The sequence below is a fragment of the Oncorhynchus keta genome, chromosome 28 (genome assembly GCF_023373465.1).
Source record: "Oncorhynchus keta strain PuntledgeMale-10-30-2019 chromosome 28, Oket_V2, whole genome shotgun sequence".
Lineage (NCBI taxonomy): Eukaryota > Metazoa > Chordata > Actinopteri > Salmoniformes > Salmonidae > Oncorhynchus > Oncorhynchus keta.
The window spans coordinates 12,033,330-12,060,005 of record NC_068448.1 but is presented as its reverse complement, the minus strand read 5'-3'; the positions used below and the strand labels follow the sequence as shown (position 1 = coordinate 12,060,005).

Sequence of the window (26,676 nt, the reverse complement as noted above, 5' to 3'; positions counted from 1 at the left end):
GGTCAGTGCCCCAGGACTACCTGACATGATGACTCCTTGCTGTCCCCAGTCCACCTGGCCATGCTGCTGCCCCAGTTTCAACTGTTCTGCCTTACTATTATTCGACCATGCTGGTCATTTATGAACATTTGAACATCTTGGCCATGTTCTGTTATAATCTCCACCCGGCACAGCTAGAAGAGGACTGGCCACACCACATATGCTCTCTCTAATTCTCTCTTTCTTTCTCTCTCTCGGAGGACCTGAGCCCTAGGTCAGTGCCCCAGGACTACCTGACATGATGACTCCTTGCTGTCCCCAGTCCACCTGGCCATGCTGCTGCTCCAGTTTCAACTGTTCTGCCTTACTATTATTCGACCATGCTGGTCATTTATGAACATTTGAACATCTTGGACATGTTCTGTTATAATCTCCACCCGGCACAGCCAGAAGAAGACTGGCCACCCCTCATAGCTTGGTTCCTCTCTGGGTTTCTTCCTAGGTTTTGGCCTTTCTAGGGAGTTTTTCCTAGCCACCGTGCTTCTACACCTGCATTGCTTGCTGTTTGGGGTTTTAGGCTGGGTTTCTGTACAGCACTTTGAGATATCAGCTGATGTACGAAGGGCTATATAAATAAATACATTTGATTTGATCTTACCCTCTACGATCTCCTCTGAGTCGTCCAGGAAGAAGTCACTGAGCGGAGGTCTCTTGGGCCGTTTCAGGGTGTTGAGTAGCTGCTGGATCTTAGTGGAAACACGGCTGTTTACTGGTACACCTGGACACGGAGGTAGAGGCAGGACCGAGGTAGAGGCAAGACCGAGGTAGAGGCAAGGACCGAGGTAGAGGCAGGACCGAGGTAGAGGCAGGACCGAGGTAGAGGCAGGACCGAGGTAGAGGCAGGACCGAGGTAGAGGCAGGACCGAGGTAGAGGCAGGAGGAAGGGAATTACACACATGATCATAGACACACACACTCAGACACGATCATACAGAGACACAAACAACACAAGCATGCGCATAACTGCACACACACACACACACACACACACACACACACACACACACACACACACATAGAGTTAAGGGTCAACATGACCTGTGCTTTGAAAGCAGCACAGGTCGATATAGTAGAACTAAACTTGGGGTCAAAAACAGAAGGATATTTCTCTCTGTGAAGAGTAGACAAACAGACAGGACAGACGACTCCATCGCCCCTCCCCAGACCCCTCCCCCTCACAGTTGGATTCATATGACCTTTTCTGTTTCCTTTTGTAATGAAAGACATGACACGTAGGTCAGAAAAACAGATCACCCCAAAAAAGAACAAAATATAGAATGTTAGCAGCATTCAACACAACTGGAATGAGGATGAGATTCATTTAATGTTGTTTAGTCAATGTACCATTATCTCTGAGAAAAAACAGATTACGTTAATTTTAAAAAGTTCTGCGGTGTGTTGTACCAGCGTGATGCTGTTCTGCAGTGTGTTGTACCAGCGTGATGCTGTTCTGCGGTGTGTTGTACCAGCGTGATGCTGTTCTGCGGTGTGTTGTACCAGCGTGATGCTGTTCTGCGGTGTGTTGTACCAGCGTGATGCTGTTCTGCAGTGTGTTGTACCAGCGTGATGCTGTTCTGCAGTGTGTTGTACCAGCGTGATGCTGTTCTGCAGTGTGTTGTACCAGCGTGATGCTGTTCTGCAGTGTGTTGTACCAGCGTGATGCTGTTCTGCAGTGTGTTGTACCAGCGTGATGCTGTTCTGCAGTGTGTTGTACCAGCGTGATGCTGTTCTGCGGTGTGTTGTACCAGCGTGATGCTGTTCTGCGGTGTGTTGTACCAGCGTGATGCTGTTCTGCAGTGTGTTGTACCAGCGTGATGCTGTTCTGCGGTGTGTTGTACAGTGTGTGTGTGAGTGTGTGTGCGCGCATACCGTCAGCGGTGGTATCCAGCATGCTGGTGCGGCTCTGTCCTCGGGGCATCCCCCTGGGCATAGCATTGGGGGGCAGGTCCACCCTTAAACGCCTCTCAGGGGTTGAGGATGTCACGTCTGGGGGGACACTGTTCTCTGGAGGAAAGAGGTGGAGAGGGGAGTTAAGACACTCAGATGGTTGACTTTAGCTCTATTCTATAGGACACCTAAACCAGGGTAGTCGGTCATCCAAAGCTGTGTATTTGCAGGATGTTAGACTTACAAATGGGTTTCTGTGTGGGTTAACCTATGCATGCTTGGCTGTGTTTGTCTTAGCTACGCGTGTGAGCGTTTGTAGGGTGTGTGTCTTACCCATGCACGTGCGGGTTGTGTGTGTTTGCAGAGTGTGTGTGTGTCGCACCTATGCGTGTGCTCGCCAGTATGTCGGCCAGCGCGGAAGTGGGGGTCTTATTCTCTCCGTGGGACAGGGTGGAGGAGGTGGAGGAGGAGGTGGAGGAGGAACTCTGCACTGAACGGTTGATCCAGTAGTCTGGGCTCTGGAGGCTCTGGGCCAGCACTGCACTCAGAGCTGCCTGGCGACGCAGGGAACCCTCGTCCTCAGACGCTGACGATGTGTCTGACAGGGAGACAGAACCACATTTGTGATGTGTGGTGAGATTAGTTGCGCAAAATAGCTGCCGTGGCACCCCCCAGGTGTTTAGTTTAGTTTATTCATTCAACCATTTTAAAAAACAAGCACACATAAAACTTAAAAGCCATACATGCACATGAATAAAATCATCAAGGATAACAAAGTCTGGGACTTATTTCCATTGTGGTCCTTTTTGAGACAAGATGACTAGACAAGATCTAACAGTATGGCAGTGAAATAATAAAACAAAAACATAGAAGAAGAAGATCTCATCAAAAACATAGAAGAAGAACATCTCATCATTCCAGTTACATCATAGGGGTTATTCATATGGGCACAGAAGACATCAAATATATTTTAACTTTATTTTTAGAACTGCCCAGAGATGACGTTGTTTCTATAGGCAGAGGCAACTCATTCCATCTTGAGGCTTCAATATACTAGACAGTACCTTTCCCAGCGTTACTCCTGAACCTGTATAAGCACACGTTAGCAACACCTGATCTGGTGCTGTGATTGTGTGCATGACTAACACGAGGAAAATAGTCACTTAGATATCTGGGCGCAGGACCATAAATACTCCTGTAAACCAAACCTAGTCTAATCTGGGACACCTTCAATATTGCCCTGATCCGCTTATTCTGGGCCATCTGGAGCTTCCCCTTCATAAGTTCAGATAAGCCCCCAAACCAGGTAGTACTAGCATAGTCAAAATGGCAATGAATGAGGGCAATGGCTAGCGCTTTCATGGAGTCCTTATCAAGCAGCTTGGACTTTCAAGCCAAAAACTTAGTCCTGTCATTAACCTTCCCTAGCACCTTATTGGCCATGCTCACACCTCCAAAGCTTCCATCAAGGATACCTCCCAAGTAGCTAACAGAGGTTTTAGTAGTCAGCACCTCACCCCCTAACTACACTCTGATTTCAGACGACCTACACAATTTAGGTCTGGATCCAAAAATAATTGCAGAGATAGCCTATTATCTCCAAGCCATTTGCTAATGTTAGTCAACTCTGTGCGAAGTATGCTTTCCAACATAGTTTTACATTTGTGAGACACCAGAAGTGTAGAGTCATCCGCATAAAGAAAAAAAGACAGCAAGAACAAGCATCTTACATATCATTAATATACAAAAAAAAAACAGCAGAGGCCCAAGCACGCTCCCCTGCGGAACACCACAACTCATTGGTTTGTGCCTGGGACAGTGAACCATTAACCTCTACTACTTGCTCCCTTCCTGATGAATAGGACTTTACCCAGCCTAGAGGGATACTGCTTAACCCCAGTGCCTCCAGTTTGGAGATTAGAGACAGTGGTTAGCTGTATCAAAGGCCTTCTGTAGGTCAAGCAGTACCATTCCACACAGATTTCCCTCATCAATCTCTTTCCTGATGAAGTCAGTCAAGTAAAGTAGACATGAATCAGTGGAGTATGTTTTTCTAAAACCCGACTGAAAACCATACATTGGGTTGCATTGTTAGTAAACAGTGGAACCCCCAGGTGGGTTACATTGTTAGTGAACAGGGAACAGTGGATCCCCCAGGTGGGTTACATTGTTAGTGAACAGGGAACAGTGGATCCCCCAGGTGGGTTACATTGTTAGTGAACAGGGAACAGTGGATCCCCCAGGTGGGTTACATTGTTAGTGAACGGGGAACAGTGGAACGTCCTGTTGTAAGGTTAAAGCTGTGATAGCCCACCCTGGTCCTGACAGGACGTGCAGGCTTTGTCCAAAACTAAGGAGATGATTGTGGTCTTCAGGAAACAGCAGAGGGAACACCCCCCTATCCACATCGATGGAACAGTAGTGGAGAGGGTAGCAAGTTTTAAGTTCCTCGGCATACACATCACAGACAAACTGAATTGGTCCACTCACACTGACAGCGTCGTGAAGAAGGCGCAGCAGCGCCTCTTCAACCTCAGGAGGCTGAAGAAATTCGGCTTGTCACCAAAAGCACTCACAAACTTCTACAGATGCACAATCGAGAGCATCCTGGCGGGCTGTATCACCGCCTGGTACGGCAACTGCTCCGCCATCAACCAGGGTTAGTTATCAACCACCACAGAGTAATACTCAAACATATAACTAGTTACCGACCACCACAGAGTACTACTCAAACATGTCTAGGGATTGACCCCCACAGAGTACTACTCAAACATATACCTAGTTATCGACCACCAGAGTAGTACTCAAACATATACCTAGTTATCGACCACCAGAGTACTACTCAAACATATACCTAGTTATCGACCACCACAGAGTACTACTCAAACATATACCTAGTGATCGACCACCACAGAGTAGTACTCAAACATATGCCTAGTTATCGACCACCACAGAGTACTACTCAAACATATACCAAGGGATCGACCACCACAGAGTAGTACTCAAACATATGCCTAGTTATCGACCACCACAGAGTAGTACTCAAACATATACCTAGGGATCGACCACCACAGAGTACTACTCAAACATATACCTAGGGATCGACCACCACAGAGTACTACTTAAACATATGCCTAGGGTTGAACAACTCCGGTAAACTTTCCCAAAACTATATGGTTTCCCCAAAACTCCTGGTAGGAGGATTCTCAGATTTCCTGCTCATTACCTTGAAATTCCAGGAATCTTCCATACCAGGATATCTGGAACATTTTGGGAAAGTTTGTGGAATTTTGAAATCCTACATAGAACATAGAGTTGAAACTATGATATAGTGACCTGGAGGGGTGCAGTCTTCTGCGGGTGACTGTACGAAGGCTGAGCGGCGCTTGGTGGGCATGGGCAGTGCCATCTTCTCCTCCTTGTGTTTGGCCAACGCTGCCTGTACTGCCTCCGTGTGGATATCTGACAGAGAGAGAGAGACAAAATGAGAACAGGAACAAGAGATTAGAAAGAGAGGACAGACAGACAGAAAAACAAGGATGGAGGAATGGAACAGCAGGACAGTGACTGCACCAACTATTATCCACTAGACTCCTTGGTGACAATTAGAACCAAGCAATCTCTAAGCCAGGCACCAGCCCCCACACACTTCTGCTGTGATGCCATGCATGATGGTAGAGATCTGTGTGCGTGTGTGTGCCCAGCGTGCATGTGTGTGTTCCGTGTGTGTGTGTGTGTTCAGTCTGTTCAGTGTGCGTGTGTCCAGTGTGTGTGTGTTCAGTGTTATCAGCATCTGTGTGTCCTGTGTGTGTTCAGTGTGAGTGTGTCCAGTGTGTGTGTGTGTGTGTTCAGTGTTATCAGCATATGTGTTTCCTGTGTGTGTTCAGTGTGAGTGTGTGTGTGTTCAGCGTGTGTGTGTTCAGCATGTGTGTGTGTATTCAGCATGTGTTCAGCGTGTGTGTGTGCGTGTGTTCAGCGTGTGTGTGTTCAGCATGTGTGTGTGTATTCAGCATGTGTTCAGCGTGTGTGTGTGCGTGTGTTTCGTGTGTTCAGCGTGTGTGTGTGTGTATTCAGCATGTGTGTTCAGCGTGTGTGTGTGCGTGTGTTCAGCGTGTGTGTTCAGTGTGTGTGTGTGCGTGTGTTTCGTGTGTTCAGCGTGTGTGTGTGCGTGTGTTTAGCGTGTGTGTGTGTGTATTCAGCATGTGTTCAGCGTGTGTGCGTGTGTTCAGCGTGTGTGTGTGCGTGTGTTTAGCGTGTGTGTGTGTGTATTCAGCATGTGTTCAGCGTGTGTGCGTGTGTGCGTGTGTTCAGCGTGTGTGTGTGCGTGTGTTCAGCGTGTGTGTTCAGCGTGTGTGTTCAGTGTGTGTATTCCTTATTCAGTCTCCTTGGTGTGTAAACATCCTTGTTGTTGTTGGATGTAATTTCCTCTGTACACTATGGATCGTTTCCTGCTTAATGAATGGCCAGTTTTCTGAATCAGAATATGTTTCAAGTTGTCATGTGCACAAGTACAGTAAAATGCCTTTCTTGCTCTAAAACCAACAAGCCAGTAATCAATATCCATGTAGATCTAAAAATAACATGAAGTAGAACAAAAACACATAGAAATAAAACATAAGAAGAACAGAATAAGTAAGTAAACAGGGTCAGTTCCAGAACCATTTTTACAATGTGCAGGGATACTGGAGTGATGGAGGTAGATACAGTGAGCTCCAAAAGGGTTATATGAATGTACAATGTGTGTATGTCTCTGTGTACCTGATCTGTAACGGTCGTCCCTGGTCCCACCGCTGCGGTTTCTGCGCCCCCCAGAGGAAGACGAGGGGCCAGGGGCCTCAGGACTGGCAGGGCTACAGTCACGGCTGGGTTCACCACTGGATGGGCCAGAGGACACCTGCTGCTGGATGTCTGGGAGAGCAAGTACCACACCTGGACAGAGAGAGAGGATGGTGAGCACCTGGCTCTAACACACACACACACAAACACACAAGGAGATGAAAGCTCCGAGGCGCAGACAGAACAAGCAGGTGGTGACCTTTCAGGTTCAAAGCATTCAAATGCCAGCTCTGACGACCAGAGCACATCGCCAACGTTCCACATCGCCAACGTTCCACATCGCCAACGTTCCATACGGAAGCAACATCAGATGGTGCCACACCTTGAGAAGCTTGGGATTGTCCTGGAGTCATTTTCCAGGTAGTTAAGCAACCGTTAGAGCAGGGTTCCCCAGTAGACAGGAGTTTATTTGGCCACACCACAAATTGACACACAGTGGACATGGACATCCTCTAGTGGAAGTCTGTTGGCTGACTCAGGGCTTTCCATGGACATCCTCTAGTGGAAGTCTGTTGGCTGACTCAGGGCTTTCCATGGACATCCTCCAGTGGCAGTCTGTTGGCTGACTCAGGGCTTTCCATGGACATCCTCCAGTGGTAGTCTGTTGGCTGACTCAGGGCTTTCCATGGACATCCTCCAGTGGTAGTCTGTTGGCTGACTCAGGGCTTTCCATGGACATCCTCTAGTGGTAATCTGTTGGCTGACTCAGGGCTTTCCATGGACATCCTCCAGTGGTAGTCTGTTGGCTGACTCAGGGCTTTCCATGGACATCCTCCAGTGGTAGACTGTTGGCTGACTCAGGGCTTTCCATGTCCATCCTCCAGTGGTAGACTGTTGGCTGACTCAGGGCTTTCCATGTCCATCCTCCAGTGGTAGACTGTTGGCTGACTCAGGGCTTTCCATGTCCATCCTCCAGTGGTAGTCTGTTGGCTGACTCAGGGCTTTCCATGTCCAGCCTCCAGTGGTAGTCTGTTGGCTGACTCAGGGCTTTCCATGGACATCCTCCAGTGGTAGACTGTTGGCTGACTCAGGGCTTTCCATGGGCACTGACTGGTACTGACCAGATTAGAGCAAGAGGGGTAACAATGGTACGCTACACCCCAGCTAGTGACTAACTACCATACTTATAAATTTGAAGTTTGAAGTGAATGGTGTTCAAGGAACACTAGGCTAGTTGCATTTAATACATGTTCGAGTTTGTCATTGTAAACAAGAATTTGTTCTTAACGGACTTGCCTCGTAAAATAAGGGTTAAAATATAAAAAAAAGTTAGAGTAATGATGACGCTGTTACTTCATCCACCACCAGAGTGCAGCAGAGAGCCATGAACGATCCCATCGCCACTGGAACAGACAGAGAGAGGTCGAAAAGATTTAGGAAAACAATCACGTCCACTGTCACCTTAATGGATGGGGGTCAGTACAGTTAGGCCTACACACTATTTGTGGAACAGTTTTGGTTTCTGTGTGGATTCTTTCCCCATAAAAATGACTTTTAAGTCTTTATTGAAGACTCATCTCTTCAGTGGGTCATATGATTGAGTGTAGTCTGGCCCAGGAGTGTGAAGGTGAATGGAAAGGCACTGGAGCAACGAACACCCCTTGCTGTCTCTGCCTGGCCGGTTCCCCTCTTTCCACTGGGATTCTCTGCCTCTAACCCTATTACAGGGGCTGAGTCACTGGCTTACTGGTGCTGTTCCATGCCGTCCCTAGGAGGGGTGCATCACTTGAGTGTGTTGAGTCACAGACGTGATCTTCCTGCCTGGGTTGGTGCCCCCCCTTGGGTTGTGCCGTGGCGGAGATCTTTGTGGGCTATACTCAGCCTTGTCTCAGGATGGTAAGTTGGTGGTTGAAGATATCCCTCCAGTGGTGTGGGGGCTGTGCTTTGGCAAAGTGGGTGGGGTTATATCCTGCCTGTTTGGCAATGTCCGGGGGCATCGTCGGATGGGGCCACAGTGTCTCCTGACCCCTCCTGTCTCAGCCTCCAGTATTTATGCTCCAGTAATTTGTGTCGGGGGGCTAGGGTCAGTCTGTTATATCTGGAGTATTTCTCCTGTCTTATCCAGTGTCCTGTGTGAATTTAAGTATGCTCTCTAATTCTCTCTCTCTCTCGGAGGACCTGAGCCCTAGGACCATGCCTCAGGACTACCAGGCCCGATGACTCCTTGCTGTCCCCAGTCCACATGGCCGTGCTGCTGCTCCAGTTTCAACTGTTCTGCCTGCGGCTATGGAACCCTGACCTGTTCACCGGATGTGCTACCTGTCCCAGACCTGCTGTTTTCAACTCTCTAGAGACAGCAGGTGCGGTAGAGATACTCTGAATGATCGGCTATGAAAAGCCAACTGACATTTACTCCTGAGGTGCTGACCTGTTGCACCCTCTTCAACCACTGTGAGTATTATTATTTGACCCTGCTGGTCATCTATAAACATTTGAACATCTTGGCCATGTTCTGTTATAATCTCCACCCGGCACAGCTAGAAGAGGACTGGCCACCCCTCATAGCCTGGTTCCTCAATAGGTTTCTTCCTAGGTTCTGGCCTTTCTAGGGAGTTTTTCCTAGCCACTGTTGCTTCTACACCTGCATTGCTTGCTGTTTGGGGTTTTAGGCTGGGTTTCTGTACAGCACTTTGAGATATCAGCTGACATAAGAAGAGATTTATAAATAAATTGGATTTGACTTGTTGGTGCAAAACTGACATAGTTGATGAGCTTGGTCATTGCCGTCAGTTCAATGAGGCATATGTTGGAGTCTGGGGTTAGGCTGAAAACTCTATGCTTCCATGTCACCTGCCCCAGTAAGGAGGCACATGGATTATAAATGTCAAGAGGAGTCAGAGTAGAAGGAAGGGAGAAGGGGAGAAGTAGAGAGAAGTAGAGAGAAGAGTAGAAGTAGAGAGAAGAGTAGAGGTCATAGAGAGAAGAGTAGAAGTCATAGAGAGAAGAGTAGAAGTCAGAGAGAAGAGTAGAAGTCGAGAGAAGAGTAGAGGTCATAGAGAGAAGAGTAGAGGTCATAGAGAGAAGAGTAGAGGTCATAGAGAGAAGAGTAGAGGTCATAGAGAGAAGAGTAGAGGTCATAGAGAGAAGAGTAGAGGTCATAGAGAGAAGAGTAGAGGTCATAGAGAGAAGAGTAGAGGTCATAGAGAGAAGAGTAGAGGTCATAGAGAGAAGAGTAGAGGTCATAGAGAGAAGAGTAGAGGTCATAGAGAGAAGAGTAGAAGTCGAGAGAAGTAGAGAGTAGAAGGAAAAGGAGAAGTAGAGAGAAGAAGTAGAGAGAAGAGTAGAAGTCATAGAGAGAAGAGTAGAAGTCATAGAGAGAAGAGTAGAAGTCATAGAGAGAAGAGTAGAAGTCATAGAGAGAAGAGTAGAAGTCAGAGAGAAGAGTAGAAGTCAGAGAGAAGAGTAGAAGTCGAGAGAAGTAGAGAGTAGAAGGAGAGAGAAGAAGTAGAGAGAAGAAGTAGAGAGAAGAAGTAGAGAGAAGAAGGAAAAGGAGAAGTAGAGAGAAGATGAGAAGTTGAGAGAAGAAGTAGAGAGAAGAAGGAAGAGGAGAGAAGAGGAGAGAAGTGAAAGTGAAAGATGAGAAGGGGAAGAAGGACTAAGACGGAAAGTATAAGAGATGGATAAACTACAAACTGGTGATCTGAAGGAGGAAGAGGAATATGAAAGGAGAAAAAAGAGGAGGAGGAAATGTGTCTTACTGGTGATCTGAGGGAGGAAGGGGCCCAGCAGCTTGGCTCGTTTCTTCTCATAGCCCTTCTGTGTGATGTCACCTAGCAGAGAAGAGAAGACGATACACACACATTAGTTAGTCACCACATTAACACTACCAACAATCAACAAGACACAGTCACCACATTAACACTACTATCAATCAACAAGACACACAGTCACCACATTAACACTACCAACAATCAACAAGACACAGTCACCAGTCAGTCACCACATTACATTAACACTACTATCAATCAACAAGACACACAGTCACCAGTCAGTCACCACATTAACACTACTAACAATCAACAAGACACAGTCACCAGTCAGTCACCACATTAACACTACCAACAATCAACAAGACACAGTCACCACATTAACACTACTATCAATCAACAAGACACACAGTCACCACATTAACACTACTAACAATCAACAAGACACACAGTCACCAGTCAGTCACCACATTACATTAACACTACTATCAATCAACAAGACACACAGTCACCACATTAACACTACTATCAATCAACAAGACACACAGTCACCACATTAACACTACTATCAATCAACAAGACACACAGTCACCACATTAACACTACCAACAATCAACAAGACAGTCACCAGTCAGTCACCACATTACATTAACACTACTATCAATCAACAAGACACACAGTCACCAGTCAGTCACCACATTAACACTAACCAACAATCAACAAGACACAGTCACCAGTCAGTCACCACATTAACACTACTAACAATCAACAAGACAGTCACCACACTAACACTACTATCAATCAACAAGACAGTCACCACATTAACACTACTATCAATCAACAAGACACACAGTCACCACATTAACACTACTATCAATCAACAAGACAGTCACCACATTAACACTACTATCAATCAACAAGACAGTCACCACATTAACACTACTATCAATCAACAAGACACACAGTCACCACATTAACACTACCAACAATCAACAAGACAGTCACCAGTCAGTCACCACATTAATTAACACTACTAACAATCAACAAGACACAGTCACCAGTCAGTCACCACATTAACACTACTAACAATCAACAAGACACAGTCACCAGTCAGTCACCACATTAACACTACCAACAATCAACAAGACACAGTCACCACATTAACACTACTATCAATCAACAAGACACACAGTCACCACATTAACACTACCAACAATCAACAAGACACAGTCACCAGTCAGTCACCACATTACATTAACACTACTATCAATCAACAAGACACACAGTCACCACATTAACACTACTATCAATCAACAAGACACACAGTCACACACATTAACACTACCAACAATCAACAAGACACAGTCACCAGTCAGTCACCACATTACATTAACACTACTATCAATCAACAAGACACAGTCACCAGTCAGTCACCACATTACATTAACACTACTATCAATCAACAAGACACAGTCACCAGTCAGTCACACATTACATTAACAATACTATCAATCAACAAGACACACAGTCACCACATTAACACTACTATCAATCAACAAGACACACAGTCACCACATTAACACTACCAACAATCAACAAGACACAGTCACCAGTCAGTCACCACATTACATTAACACTACTATCAATCAACAAGACACACAGTCACCAGTCAGTCACCACATTACATTAACACTACTATCAATCAACAAGACACACAGTCACCACATTAACACTACTATCAATCAACAAGACACATTCACACATTAACACTACTATCAATCAACAAGACACACAGTCACCACATTAACACTACTATCAATCAACAAGACACACAGTCACCACATTAACACTACCAACAAATCAACAAGACACAGTCACCAGTCACACCACATTAATTAACACTACTATCAATCAACAAGACACACAGTCACCACATTAACACTACTAACAATCAACAAGACAGTCACCAGTTAACAGTCACAATCACAAGACACACAGTACATTAACACTACTATCAATCAACAAGACACACAGTCACCAGTCAGTCACCACATTAACACTAACCAACAATCAACAAGACACAGTCACCAGTCAGTCACCACATTACATTAACACTACTAACAATCAACAAGACACACAGTCACCACATTAACACTACCAACAATCAACAAGACAGTCACCAGTCATCACACTACTATCAATCAACAAGACATCAATCAACAAGACACTACAGTCAATCAACAAGACAGTCACCACATTAACACTACTATCAATCAACAAGACAGTCACCACATTAACACTACTATCAATCAAGACATAGGACCTGGAGACGACAGAACACCAACTCTAAAGTCTGTCTAGTCATCACACTAACATCACACTCCCCCTGTATTGTTCCTGCTTCACCGACAGGGATAGACATGAAATGAGAAGGGAGACAGGACATTGTGTGTAGATGTGTCGGGGCCGCGAATCCACCCCACATAGGGGCCGCGAATCCACCCCACATAGGGGCCGCGAATCCACCCCACATAGGGGCCGCGAATCCACCCCACATAGGGGCCGCGAATCCACCCCACGTAGGGGCCGCGAATCCACCCCACATAGGGGCCGCGAATCCACCCCACATAGGGGCCACGTAGGCAAGGAAATCCACCCCACGTAGGCAAGGGAATCCACCCCACGTAGGCAAGGAAATCCACCCCACGTAGGCAAGGAAATCCACCCCACGTAGGGACTGTGAATCCACCCCACGTAGGGACTGTGAATCCACCCCACGTAGGGACTGTGAATCCACCCCACGTAGGGACTGTGAATCCACCCCACGTAGGGACTGTGAATCCACCCCACGTAGGGACTGTGAATCCACCCCACGTAGGGACTGTGAATCCACCCCACGTAGGGACTGTGAATCCACCCCACGTAGGGACTGTGAATCCACCCCACGTAGGGACTGTGAATCCACCCCACGCAGGGACTGTGAATCCACCCCACGTAGGGACTGTGAATCCACCCCACGTAGGGACTGTGAATCCACCCCACGCAGGGACTGTGAATCCACCCCACGCAGGGACTGTGAATCCACCCCACGTAGGGACTGTGAATCCACCCCACGTAGGCAGTGTGACTGCACCCCACGTAGGGACTGTGAATCCACCCCACGTAGGGACTGTAAATCCACCCCACGTAGGGACTGTGAATCCACCCCACGTAGGGACTGTGAATCCACCCCACTTAGGCAGTTGACTGCACCCCACTTAGGGACTGTGAATCCACCCCACGTAGGCAGGGGACTGCATAGGTACCTAGAGCAGTGACTTTAACCACTGAACCAAACTCAGGCATCATAATACACTTCTGAAACCTTCCAGGGGATGTGCGGTCAGCTTTGGGGGTTTGGCCCCGAACAACACTCCCACTACTGCAGAGTAAATCCACACATTCCCTAAACTCCCCCCAAAACCACACACACATATGTATGACCAGCGACAGCATCACAGGGAGCGATAGGAGTGGGGTAAGTCGAAAGGCTTGCACACATTGCACCAAACCCCCCCCACACACACAAGAAAAAAAAGTGGCCCCTCAAAGCCAAGAAGTGCCTGCTCCCAACCCCCCCCCGGTGTCAGGCAGCTCAGAATAGAGGAAGATAAACATGTGATGAGAGAGACGTGTTGGTCAGGGAAGTGAGAGAGAACATAACACAGTGTTTCAAATAACAATGGAAAGAGAGATAGAGATGGAGAAGGACAGGATAGAGGGGAGGAGGAGAGGGAGGGGGGAAGGGGGAGAGGAACAGGATAGATGGGAGGAGGAGAGGGAGGGGGAAGGAGGAGAGGGGGGAAGGGGGAGGGAACAGGATAGAGGGGGAGGAGAGGGAGGGGGGAGGGACAGGATAGAGGGGAGGGCAGAGAGGTAGGGGGAAGGAGGAGGGAGGGGAGAGGAGGAGAGGTAGGGGGAAGGAGGAGAGTGAGGGGGAGGAGGAGAGGGACAGGATAGAGGGGAGGAGGGGGGAGGGGGACAGGATAGAGGGAGGGAAGAGAGGGAAGGATAGAGGGACGGAGGGAGGAAAGGGAGAGGGAGGGGAAGGAGGAGAGGGACAGGATAGAGGGAGAGGAGAGGGAGGGGGAAGGGGAGAGGGACAGGATAGAGGGGAGGAGGGGGAGGGGGGAGAGGGACATGATAGAGGGGGGAGGAGAGGGAGGGGAGGGGGAGAGGGAGGGGGAGGAGGAGGAGGAGGAGGAGGGGACAGGATAGAGGGGAGGAAGGAGGAGGAGGAGAGGGAGGGGGAGGAGGAAGGAGGGGAGGGAGGGGGACAGGAGGAGAGGGAGGGAGGGGGAGGAGGAAGTAGGAGAGGAGGGAGGGGGAGGAGAAGAGAGGGACAGGATAGAGGGGAGAGGGGGAGAGGGAGGGAGGGGAGGAGGAGGAGAGGGGACAGGATAGAGGGGGAGGGAGGAGAGGGAGGGGGACAGGAGGAGGGAGGGGAGGGGGAGGGGGAGGAGGAAGGAGGAGGGGGAGGAGGGGACAGGAGGGGGAGGGAGAGGGACAGGATAGAGGGAGGGAGGGCAGAGAGGTAGGGGGAAGGAGGAGGGAGGGGGAGGAGGAGAGGTAGGGGAGGGAGGAGAGTGAGGGGGAGGAGAGAGGACAGGATAGAGGGGAGGAGGAGAGGAGGGGAAGAGGGAGGGGGAGGGAAGGAGAGGGGACAGGATAGAGGGGGAAGGGGGGGAGGGAGGGGGAAGGAGGAGAGGGACAGGATAGAAGGAAAGGAGGCCTTAGGGGAAGGGACAGGATCCAGGGGAGGAGGAAGGGGAAGGGGAAACATGATAGAGGGAGTGTATGTAAAGGGGGAAGGGGGAAAGGGGGAGGACGAAAAGAGGACAAAATGAAGGATCTTATGGAAAATCAAGAGACACTTTTTGCTGACTATTATAAAAGGGGGAAGGAGGATCAGGGACAGGATCTTCCAGGAGAGGGAGGGGGAAGGAGGAGGGGACAGGCTATATTAGCACACTACCGAGGGGTGGAAGGGATACTAGACAACGGGACTCTGGTCAGGTAAGAGGAGAGGGACAGGATAGAGGGAGAAGGGGGAGAGGGACAGGATAGAGGGGGAGGAGGAGGAGAGGGACAGGATAGAGGGAGGGAGGAGAGGGAGGGGGACAGGATAGAGGGGGAGGAAAGGGAGGGGATCAAGAATTAGCTCAGCAGGGAGAAGCTCTCCCTTGGAGAAAGATACCCCAGGAGCAGGGAGGACCAGAGGGGATTATATAACCCCACAGACAAGCAGGGGGAGAGGAAAGGGACAGGATAGAGTACAGAGTACTAACCCTCATTGAAATGAAGAATACATTTACCCAGCTGATGGTAAGGCAGGTGGAGCTGGAACAGCAGGTGATTACACCCCAGTCAGCCCAGACCCAGACAAGTCCAGGGCAGGGAAGACCCCCTTAACTCGACCTGGAAAGGGAGCTGAAGAGGAGGAGAGGGAGACAGATCTGGAAGAGACTGGAGGGGAGGAGGACTTCAACAGGAAAAAGGGAGCAGGAGGAAGAGAGGGACAGGATAGAGCAGAGGATCAGAGGGAGGGGGAGGAGGAGGGAGGGGAGGGGAGGGCGGAGAGGGAGGGGGATGGAGGAGAGGGGAGGGGGGATGGAGGAGAGGATCAGACTAGGAAGGAGGAGAGGGAGGGGGATGGAGGAGAGGGTGAGGGGGGAGGAGGGGAGGGGATCAGGGAGAGGGAGGAGGGAGGAGAGGGAGAGGGGGATGGAAGGAGGGAGAACAGGAGACCTCAGGAAGGAGGGACAGGATAGAGGGGAGGGGGAGTCGAACAGTCTACTCCAACCAAATGGAGGCCTTAGAAGCTGCCTCCAGCTGTACAAAGGTAATTAAAATACAGTACCCTCTGTATGTAAAGAATGATAAAACACGAAAAGAGCACAAAATGAAGCTTCTTATGGAAAATCAAGAGACACTTTTTGCTGACTATTATAAAAATGGGAGCATCAGCAACCTCATCTTCCACACAGACCATCCCTGGCAGGGCACAGTGCTATATTAGCACACTACCGAGGGGTGGAAACTTGGGATACTAGACAACGAGGACTCTGAGTCAGCTAATATAAATCTCTGTAAGTCAGGAACAGTATTGGTACAAGGCAACCCCAAACAGTTTCTGCGGGACTTTCACCTAATCCAAGAATTAGCTCAACAGGAGAAGCTCTCCCTTGAGAAAGATACCCCCACCCCGAGCAGGTCAGACCAGACCTCTTCATTATATAACCCCACAGACAAGCAACCAAGAGGAAAGTCAACCTCCCCGTACAGAGTACTAACCCCTCATTGAAATGAAGAATACATTTACCCAGCTGATGGTAAGGCAGGTGGAGCTGGAACAGCAGGTGATTACACCCCAGTCAGCCCAGACCCAGACAAGTCCAGCACAACAACACCCCCTTAACTCGACCTGGAGAGCTGGAGGTGGAGAGAGACATATCTGCACTCCAGACTGTGGTGAGTCAACTTCAACAGGAAAAAGGAGCAGGAGAAGAACAGAGCACTAGAGCAGAGGATCAGACTGCTGGAGGAGAGGGTGAGGGGGATGGAGGAGAGGGTGAGGGGGATGGAGGAGAGGATCAGACTGCTGGAGGAGAGGGTGAGGGGGATGGCGTGTGACAGAGAACAACCCACTAGAGGTGGGCACCCCCACAGAGATGCCGACAGAACAGCCCACCTCAGCTTCCGACAAAAGTCTCGACACCACAGCAGAATAGTCCAACCCAGACCCTGACCACGCAAACATCACAGCAGAACAGACTAATGAAGAACCCCAAGCCCAGGGGATCTCACCCCCTCTGAGGACCTACTAGGTTCACCCAGCCACATGATAATACACCCAGCGCACCCTAGACCTTCTGTCTGAGGACCAACTACGGTCACCCAGCCACATAATAATACACCCAGCGCACCCTAAACCTTCTGTCTGAGGACCAACTAGGGTCATCCAGCCACATAATAATACACCCAGCGCACCCTAGACCTTCTGTCTGAGGACCAACTAGGGTCACCCAGCCACATAATAATACACCCAGCGCACCCTAGACCTTCTGTCTGAGGACCAACTAGGGTCACCCAGCCACATAATAATACACCCAGCGCACCCTAGACCTTCTGTCTGAGGACCAACTAGGGTCACCCAGCCACATAATAATACACCCAGCGCACCCTAGACCTTCTGTCTGAGGACCAACTAGGGTCACCCAGCCACATAATAATACACCCAGCGCACCCTAGACCTTCTGTCTGAGGACCAACTAGGGTCACCCAGCCACATGATAATACACCCAGCGCACCCTAGACCTTCTGTCTGAGGACCAACTAGGGTCACCCAGCCACATGATAATACACCCAGCGCACCCTAGACCTTCTGTCTGAGGACCAACTAGGGTCACCCAGCCACATAATAATACACCCAGCGCACCCTAGACCTTCTGTCTGAGGACCAACTAGGGTCACCCAGCCACAAGATAATACACCCAGCGCACCCTAGACCTTTGTCTGAGGACCAACTAGGGTCACCCAGCCACATAATAATACACCCAGCGCACCCTAGACCTTCTGTCTGAGGACCAACTAGGGTCACCCAGCCACAAGATAATACACCCAGCGCACCCTAGACCTTCTGTCTGAGGACCAACTAGGGTCACCCAGCCACATAATAATACACCCAGCGCACCCTAGACCTTCTGTCTGAGGACCAACTAGGTTCACCCAGCGCACCCTAGACCTTGTCTGAGGACCTACTAGGGTCACCCAGCCACATAATAATACACCCAGCGCACCCTAGACCTTCTGTCTGAGGACCTACTAGGGTCACCCAGCCACATGATAATACACCCAGCGCACCCTAAACCTTCTGTCTGAGGACCTACTAGGTTCACCCAGCCACATGATAATACACCCAGCGCACCCTAGACCTTCTGTCTGAGGACCAACTAGGTTCACCCAGCGCACCCTAGACCTTGTCTGAGGACCTACTAGGGTCACCCAGCCACATAATAATACACCCAGCGCACCCTAGACCTTCTGTCTGAGGACCTACTAGGGTCACCCAGCCACATGATAATACACCCAGCGCACCCTAGACCTTCTGTCTGAGGACCTACTAGGTTCACCCAGCCACATAATAATACACACAGGCACAAACCACCTGAGAACACAGCAGGAAAGGGTGGCTGTAGCACTCAAGGGAGTGATTGAAAAAGCTTCTCCTAAGCGGTTATATCATCCCTGCTACCATGAAAAGACTGCTACCTTACAGCGGGTATTTCCCGTGACTGTGCCTCAAAACCAAATGTTTACCTGGCCCACCACTCCATCCTGGACAGCCTTTATGACCAGGTCCACCTAGGGCTGGGCCATATGGCCAAAATCTCATATCCCAATAAAGGTCATTTAATATCCCGATAACGATACATATCACAATATAGCACATTCTGTCAATTCAATGAATAAATAGTTTATATAAAATTACCACAGGCCTATTACTTATTACATTTTTAATTATACTTTATATAAAAAGGTACTTAGTCATTTTATTGTTTATTTTATTTAGAACCTGTGCAAATGTTCAATGTTCATGAAACAAAATCTAAAATGGTTAATAGAAAACACTTCAACTAAAGTTGCAAACCAAATAAATACAGGTATAAAATATATATATTTTGAGGGGGCTTGCCTGTTTTGCATGTTATTTTGGCATTAATACGTGTACATATCAATTTGCATGTGGTAACTTGGGTTGAGTGTTGGCACCAACTCACGAAACCCCCGTTTCCCGACAGTGTAAATGGTGCCATGTCTTTACAGATGTAAGTTGTAACGGCAGCTGATATCTCTTCCATCTTCATGGTTCTTTGCATATGTTGTGCTGCAGCCAAAAGCCTGTTGCAACGTCTGAGACGGGGGTTTGTTTTGAGCACTCGACTATACTTTTTTGGGTCTCATCAGTCGACTCTTTCCGTTCTGTTTCACATGATTCTTGCGTAGGTGGTAAAAGAGGTTAGTGGTGTTTGATCCGGTTGTCAGGACTGGCCTGCTGCATATTTTGTAGAGGACAGTTTTCTGGTCCGTGTCAGACTTTTCATACCCAAACCACATCCATGTGACCAAAGTTGCCCCTCTTTTAGGTATGAGCTCCGTGTCTCCATGCTCTGTGTCAAATTCACTCTCCTCCATGTTTGTTTGTGTTGCAAATTTCCTTCCACACGTCACGCAAAGCATTGTCCAATTGACAAAAAAATATTACCGTAAAGAGTGTGATTTGCGACAACAAAATAAATGAACGAGCATAATATGAAACGATATACGTTTTTCAATGGTCACGCGATATATAATTGTCATATCGCCCAGCACTATGTCCACCCATGCAAGGCAGCACTGCCCACCTCCGCCCGTACTCTAAAGGACATTGCTCTCAAACGCAGCCCCAACACTTCACACAGGAGCAACAGATCCATAGACACCCCACCCAGACCAGCGAGACACTCTTCCCCCGGACCTACACAGAGACCACAATACCACATCCACACCCAATCAACCACCCCCCCAGGTTAACCATGCCCACACCCCATTTAGGCCCCCTCTGATCAGACCTATGCCCCTCCTGCCCACCCCATACATCCCACCCCCGCAAAGAGGGCCTCATCATGGAAGTTACACATACTGCCAGGCCGTGAGCGGGCAAACAGGCCCAACCCCCACTCTTACACTCACCCAAGCCAATGGCATGTACCAGATGTACCACACTTACTGGCCTGAGGTCAAACCACACAACCAACAACATTGGACACTTTATGGTAGATGTTTTGGGCGCCGATTTGCTGATTTTTAAATATTTTTTACACCTTTATTTAATCTTTATTTAACTAGGCAAGTCAGTTAAGAACACATTCTTATTTTCAATGACTGCCTAGAAACGGTGGGTTAACTGCCTCGTTAAGGGGCAGAAAGACAGATTTTCACCTTGTCAGTTTGGGGGATCCAATCTTGCAACCTTACAGTTAACTAGTCCAACGCAATAACGACCTGCCTCTCTCTCGTTGCACTCCACAAGGAGACTGCCTGTTACGTAAATGCAGTAAGCCAAGGTAAGTTGCTAGCTAGCATTAAACTTATCTTATAAAAAACAATCAATCATAATCACTAGTTAACTACACAACCACTGCTGACACCGAGCTGACACCGAGCTGACACCGAGCTGACACCGAGCTGACACCGAGCTGACACCGAGCTGACAAGGTGAAAATCTGTCGTTCTGCCCCTTAACGAGGCAGTTAACCCACCGTTTCTAGGCCGTCATTGAAAATAAGAATGTGTTCTTAACTGACTTGCCTAGTCAAATAAAGGTATAAAAAATAAAATAAAAATCGGCGATTACCGATTGTTATGAAAACTTGAAATCGGCCCTTCCGATTAAATCGGTCGACCTCTAGTTGTGAGGTCTGCTCACCAACCAAGAATTCACAAAATGGGACAAACACCAAATTGAGATTGCATGCAGAATTCTGCAAAAATATCCCCGTGTCAACACCAAGTAATGCATGCAGAGCAGAATTAGGCTGATACCCACGAATTATCAAATTCCAGAAAAGAGCCGATAAATTCTTCAACCACCTAAAAGGAAGCGATTCCCATACCTTCCATAACAAAACCATCACCTACAGAGAAATTAACCTGGAGAAGAGTCCCCTAAGCAAGCTGGTCCTGGGGCTCTGTTGACAAATACAAACAGACCCCACAGAGCCCCAGGACAGCAACACAATTAGACCCAACCAAATCATGAGAAAATATATTGGTAAGAATTAACAAAAAAAAAAGAGCAAACTAGAATGCTACTTGGCCCTAAACAGAGAGTACACATTGGCAGAATACCTGACCAGTGTGACTGACCCAAACTTAAGGAAAGCTTTGACTATGTACAGACTCAGTGAGCATAGCCTTGCTATTGAGAAAGGCCACCGTAGGCAGACCTGGCTCTCAAGAGAAGACAGGCTATGTGCACGCTGCGCACAAAATGAGGTTGAAACGGAGCTGCACTTCCTAAAATCGGGCCAAATATATGACCATAGAGACATATTTCCCTCAGATTACACAAATCCAAAGAATTAAAAAACAACCCAATTTTGATAAACTCCCATATCTATCGGGTGAAATACTAGTGTGACATCACAACAGCAAGATTTGTGACCTGTTGCCACAAGAAAAGGGCAACCAGTGAAGAACAAACACCATTGTAAATACAACCCATTTTTATGCTTATTTATTTTCCCTTTTGAACATTGTTACAACACTGAATATAGACATAATATGACATTTGTAATGTCTTTATTCTTTTGGAACTTCTGTGAGTGTAATTTTTACTCTTCAATTTATTGTTTATTTCACTTGCTTTGGCAATGTTAACATGTTTCCCATGCCTATGAAGCTCCTTGAATTGAATTGAGAGAGATGGAGGGAGAGGGAAGGGGAGGCATATGGGGAGAGGAGGAAGAGAGGAGGGAGAGAGAGAGGGGGAAGAGGAGAGGAGGGAGAGAGAGGGAGGGGGGAGAGAGTGAGAGAGGGAGGAGAGGGAGAGAATGATCGTTCAAAATCCAGAAAAAATTAAATTAAAAATTCTACAACCATCTAAAAAGGAAGCGATGCCTACAAATTCCATCACAAAGCCCTCGACTACAGAGAGGAACCTAGAAAAAAGTCCCCTCAGCCCGCACAGAGCCCCAGGACAGCAACACAATTAGATCAACGAAATTGAGAAAAGACAAAAAACTAATTGGACACCCTAGAAATAATTAGGGCTGGGCGATATGGCCCAAACATCATATCACTGTCTTTGTTCTTCTGTTGACATATGACAGTATAATGGTAGTTTATGATTGTTGAATAATAAACGTTTTAGGAGTATGGGCAACACATACATTCTAAGGGATTTCAAAATGTGTTTCTCCCGTCCGGTAGATTTATGCTGTTCAATTCAACCAAAAATAGTTTCCTGCATTTCCAGCACTCATTTGAGATCATTTCCACACTGTCACGTAGGGCTGCACGATATGGACAAGAAAACGAGGCCTTACTTCTTACCAAAATGTTAGACTTGCGATTTAGATCAAAACACTTGGGTGAACTGTTGGAATCATGGAGCGAGAATGTTTATTCTAGTTCTATAGTTAGAATATAAATAATAGTGGGACTTTGAATACAGTGTTGTTTGACATGACAACAAATGAAAATGCCAGGGAGGAGTTATTGTGACAGGGTAGGAACCAAAGTGATGGTCAGCATTTCCTAGGGCACCCTATAATCTGTTTCTTCATGTAGCCAACATATACATGCGTCGCCTATTCCGCTTTGATTTAGAATATACTGTTGAACAAACATGCTGATTTAGGCCTACACCAGCACTGGTATCACAATGTATTAGCTAGCTACATTTGCCTTGACTCAGTACATTGATTAGCTAGCTAGCCAGCTAACTAGTGATTAGCGGCTAACACAATTTAGCTAAAACTTGCAACGAAAAGACAAACTAGTTGTGTTTCTTACATCAGCAAACAACCTAATATTGCAATTATAAAGCGCTTGAGGTTTTATATTAAGAAGCAAAGTGGAAACATCGTCGTCATCAACATTGTTGCATGTGCTGCATTCACCATGCAGACAGAAAGCAAGTGTCTGGTGGTTGAGGAACAACAAACGCGCTCCTTGAGTGACAGGGGGTGGGGCTAGGTCTGTGTGGAAAGCAGCCTGGTGAGAGAGCAGAAAGAGATGACTCAAGTAGTGTTGTAAACTATGAAAATGGACATTACCCACAGCATAGCACCTTCTACAAACCATACGTTAAAATACCGTTATAGAAGGTAAAGTAGAAATCCAAAACAGTCTGTGCATCAATACCAGTATATCGTCAAATATGCTACACCACCCAGCCCTAGAAAGAATCAACCAAAAACTGAGCAAATTGGAAGAATGTCTGGCCCTAAACAAAGAGTACAGTTGCAGAATACCTGACCACTGTGACTGACCCAAACTTAAGGAAAGCTTTGACTATGTACAGACTCAGTGAGCATAGCCTTGCTATTGAGAAAGGCTGCTGTAGGCTGACCTGGCTCTCAAGAGAAGATGTGCTCACAGCCCACAAAATGAGGTGGAAACAAAAGTATGGCCACATTAGAGACACATATTTCCCTCAGATTACACAGATCCACAAAATAAGGCTCTAGAAAACAAATCAAACATTGATAAACTCATATCTGTTAGATGAAATACCACAGTGTGCAGTCACAGGAGCCAGATGTGTGACCTGTTGCCATGAGAAAAGGGAAACCAGTGTAGCACAAACAACAATATTTTTTATTTATTTTCCGCTACTATTTGTACATTACTAAAACAGTGTACATAGCTCATAATATAACACTTGAAATGCTTTTTGAGTGCAGTGTTTACTGTTATAAACATCGGTTTTGCTGATGCTGTTTTTTGTTTCTTCTCACTTTTGTTTAGTGTTTATTTCACTTGCTTTGGCAACATAAACGTATGTTTCCCATGCCAATAAAAGCCCCGTTGAATTGAATAGAGTGAGAGAGTAGAGAGAGAGAAAGAGAGAGCGAGAGGAAACCCAAAGTTCAACAACGGGTGTTGTGTGTTTTGTCTTGAAGGCACTAACAGCTCTTTCCCTCGCTCTGTTTGACATTCCTTCGTGGAACAACTACTATTATCACAGAACGACTGCAATGGGTTATTTTAGGTGACACAATCATTTTGTGAGATGTGAACTTTTAAAAGATAAAAAAGAAAGGAAGGGCAGGAAGTAGAATGAAATACATTAGTGACTGTGAGTGTGAGAGTGTGAGGTGGAAACTGAGCTGCACTTCCTAACCTCCTGCCAAATGTAGGACCATATTAGAGACACATATTTCCCTCAGATTACACAGATACACAAAGAATTGGAAAACAAATCCTATTTTGATAAACTCCCATATCTATCAGGTGAAATACCAGTGTGCCATCACAGCAGCAAGATTTGTGACCTGTTGCCACAAGAAAAAGGTCAACCAGTGAAGAACAAACACCATTGTAAATACAAACCATATATATGTTTATTATCCCTTTTGTATTTTCACTATTTGCACACATGACATTTGAAATGTCTTTATTGTCTGCTAAATGACTTAAATGTAAATGTAATGTTTACTGTTGCATTTGTATTGTTTATCTCACTTTTGTTTATTTGTTAGACGCCTCTTGGGCCTAGCTACTGTGGCAGACAGTGGGATCCAGGCTGTATCATATCCGGCCGTGATTTGGAGTCCCATAGGGCACCGCACAACTGGCTCAGTGTCGTCTGGGCTTGGCCGTAATTGTAAATAAGACACCCAGGCCTGGAGCTGAGTGCTGTAGGGTCATTAACTGAGACAGAGAGAGACAGAGAGAGTCTGTACTGTGGTACTGGGGTGAAACAACAACAAGCAAAGACTGGCACTGCCACACAGCACCACACCCCAGACACCCAGGCCTGGAGCTGGGAAGACAGCACCGCCTGCACCACACCCCAGACACCCAGGCCCAGAGCTGGGAAGACAGCACCGCCTGCACCACACCCCAGACACCCAGGCCTGGAGCTGGGAAGACAGCACCGCCTGCACCACACCCCAGACACCCAGGCCTGGATCTGGGAAGACAGCACCGCCTGCACCACACCCCAGACACCCAGGCCTGGAGCTGGGAAGACAGCACCGCCTGCACCACACCCCAGACACCCAGGCCTGGAGCTGGGAAGACAGCACCGCCTGCACCACATCCACAGACACCCAGGCCCGGAGCTGGGAAGACAGCACCGCCTGCACCACACCCAAGACACCCAGGCCCAGAGCTGGGAAGACCGCACCGCCTGCACCACACCCCAGACACCCAGGCCCAGAGCTGGGAAGACAGCACCGCCTGCATCACACCCCAGACACCCAGGCCCAGAGCTGGGAAGACAGCACCGCCTGCATCACACCCCAGACACCCAGGCCCGGAGCTGGGAAGACAGCACCGCCTGCATCACACCCCAGACACCCAGGCCCGGAGCTGGGAAGACAGCGCCGCCTGCATCACACCCCAGACACCCAGGCCTGGAGCTGGGAAGACAGCACCGCCTGCATCACACCCCAGACACCCAGGCCTGGAGCTGGGAAGACAGCACTGCCTGCACCACACCCCAGACACCCAGGCCTGGAGCTGGGAAGACAGCACCGCTTGCACCACACCCCAGACACCCAGGCCTGGAGCTGGGAAGACAGCACCGCTTGCACCACCCCCCAGACACCCAGGCCTGGAGCTGGGAAGACAGCACCGCTTGCACCACCCCCCAGACACCCAGGCCTGGAGCTGGGAAGACAGAGCAGGAAATGACACGGGCAACATGGGCAAGTCTACATCACCAACTGTTTGTGAACAACACTTTGAACAGGAATTTGTATGTATTAGAGTCCAGAAGGCAGGATGTGAGCGTCTCGCCTGCCACAAGCAGCTTCCAGTGTATTGAGACTACAGGAATGCATTCCAAATGGAACTTCATTCACAGTCTCACATAGTGCACTACTTTCACCAGGGCCCATAACACTCCGGTCAAAAGTAGTGCACTATATAGGGAATAGGGTGCTATTTAGACACAAACTAGAGGAATGTGTTGATGGGAGAACAGTCTCCTAACTGACTGGGGCCAACTGGCAAACTACCTAAACATGAGTAAATTACACAATTAAAACACCATCATATCATAACTAAGATTATCATGCCCCTCGTAACTAAGATTATCATGCCCCTCGTAACTAAGATTATCATTCCCCTCATAACTAAGATTATCATTCCCCTCATAACTAAGATTATCATGCCCCTCATAACTAAGATTATCATGCCCCTCGTAACTAAGATTATCATGCCCCTCGTAACTAAGATTATCATGCCCCTCGTAACTAAGATTATCATGCCCCTCGTAACTAAGATTATCATGCCCCTCGTAACTAAGATTATCATGCCCCTCGTAACTAAGATTATCATGCCCCTCGTAACTAAGATTATCATGCCCCTCGTAACTAAGATTATCATGCCCCTCGTAACTAAGATTATCATGCCCCTCGTAACTAAGATTATCATGCCCCTCGTAACTAAG

The 26,676-nt window shown here is 47.8% G+C and overlaps 1 protein-coding gene across 4 annotated transcripts in view; it reads right to left on the bottom strand.

The window, feature by feature from the left end:
• The window catches only part of LOC118372333 (disco-interacting protein 2 homolog B-A-like), a 101,458-nt gene that overhangs the window by 51,907 nt on the left and 22,875 nt on the right, over positions 1-26,676 (bottom strand). For all 4 annotated transcript variants that reach the window (XM_052484808.1, XM_052484807.1, XM_052484805.1 and 1 more), the window contains exons 2-7: positions 10,461-10,532; positions 6,685-6,855; positions 5,263-5,388; positions 2,309-2,524; positions 1,909-2,043; positions 638-757 (exon numbers count right to left, since the gene is read on the bottom strand). In XM_052484808.1, coding sequence (XP_052340768.1) covers positions 638-757; positions 1,909-2,043; positions 2,309-2,524; positions 5,263-5,388; positions 6,685-6,855; positions 10,461-10,532 — 840 coding nt within the window. The remainder of the gene's footprint in view (positions 1-637; positions 758-1,908; positions 2,044-2,308; positions 2,525-5,262; positions 5,389-6,684; positions 6,856-10,460; positions 10,533-26,676) is intronic.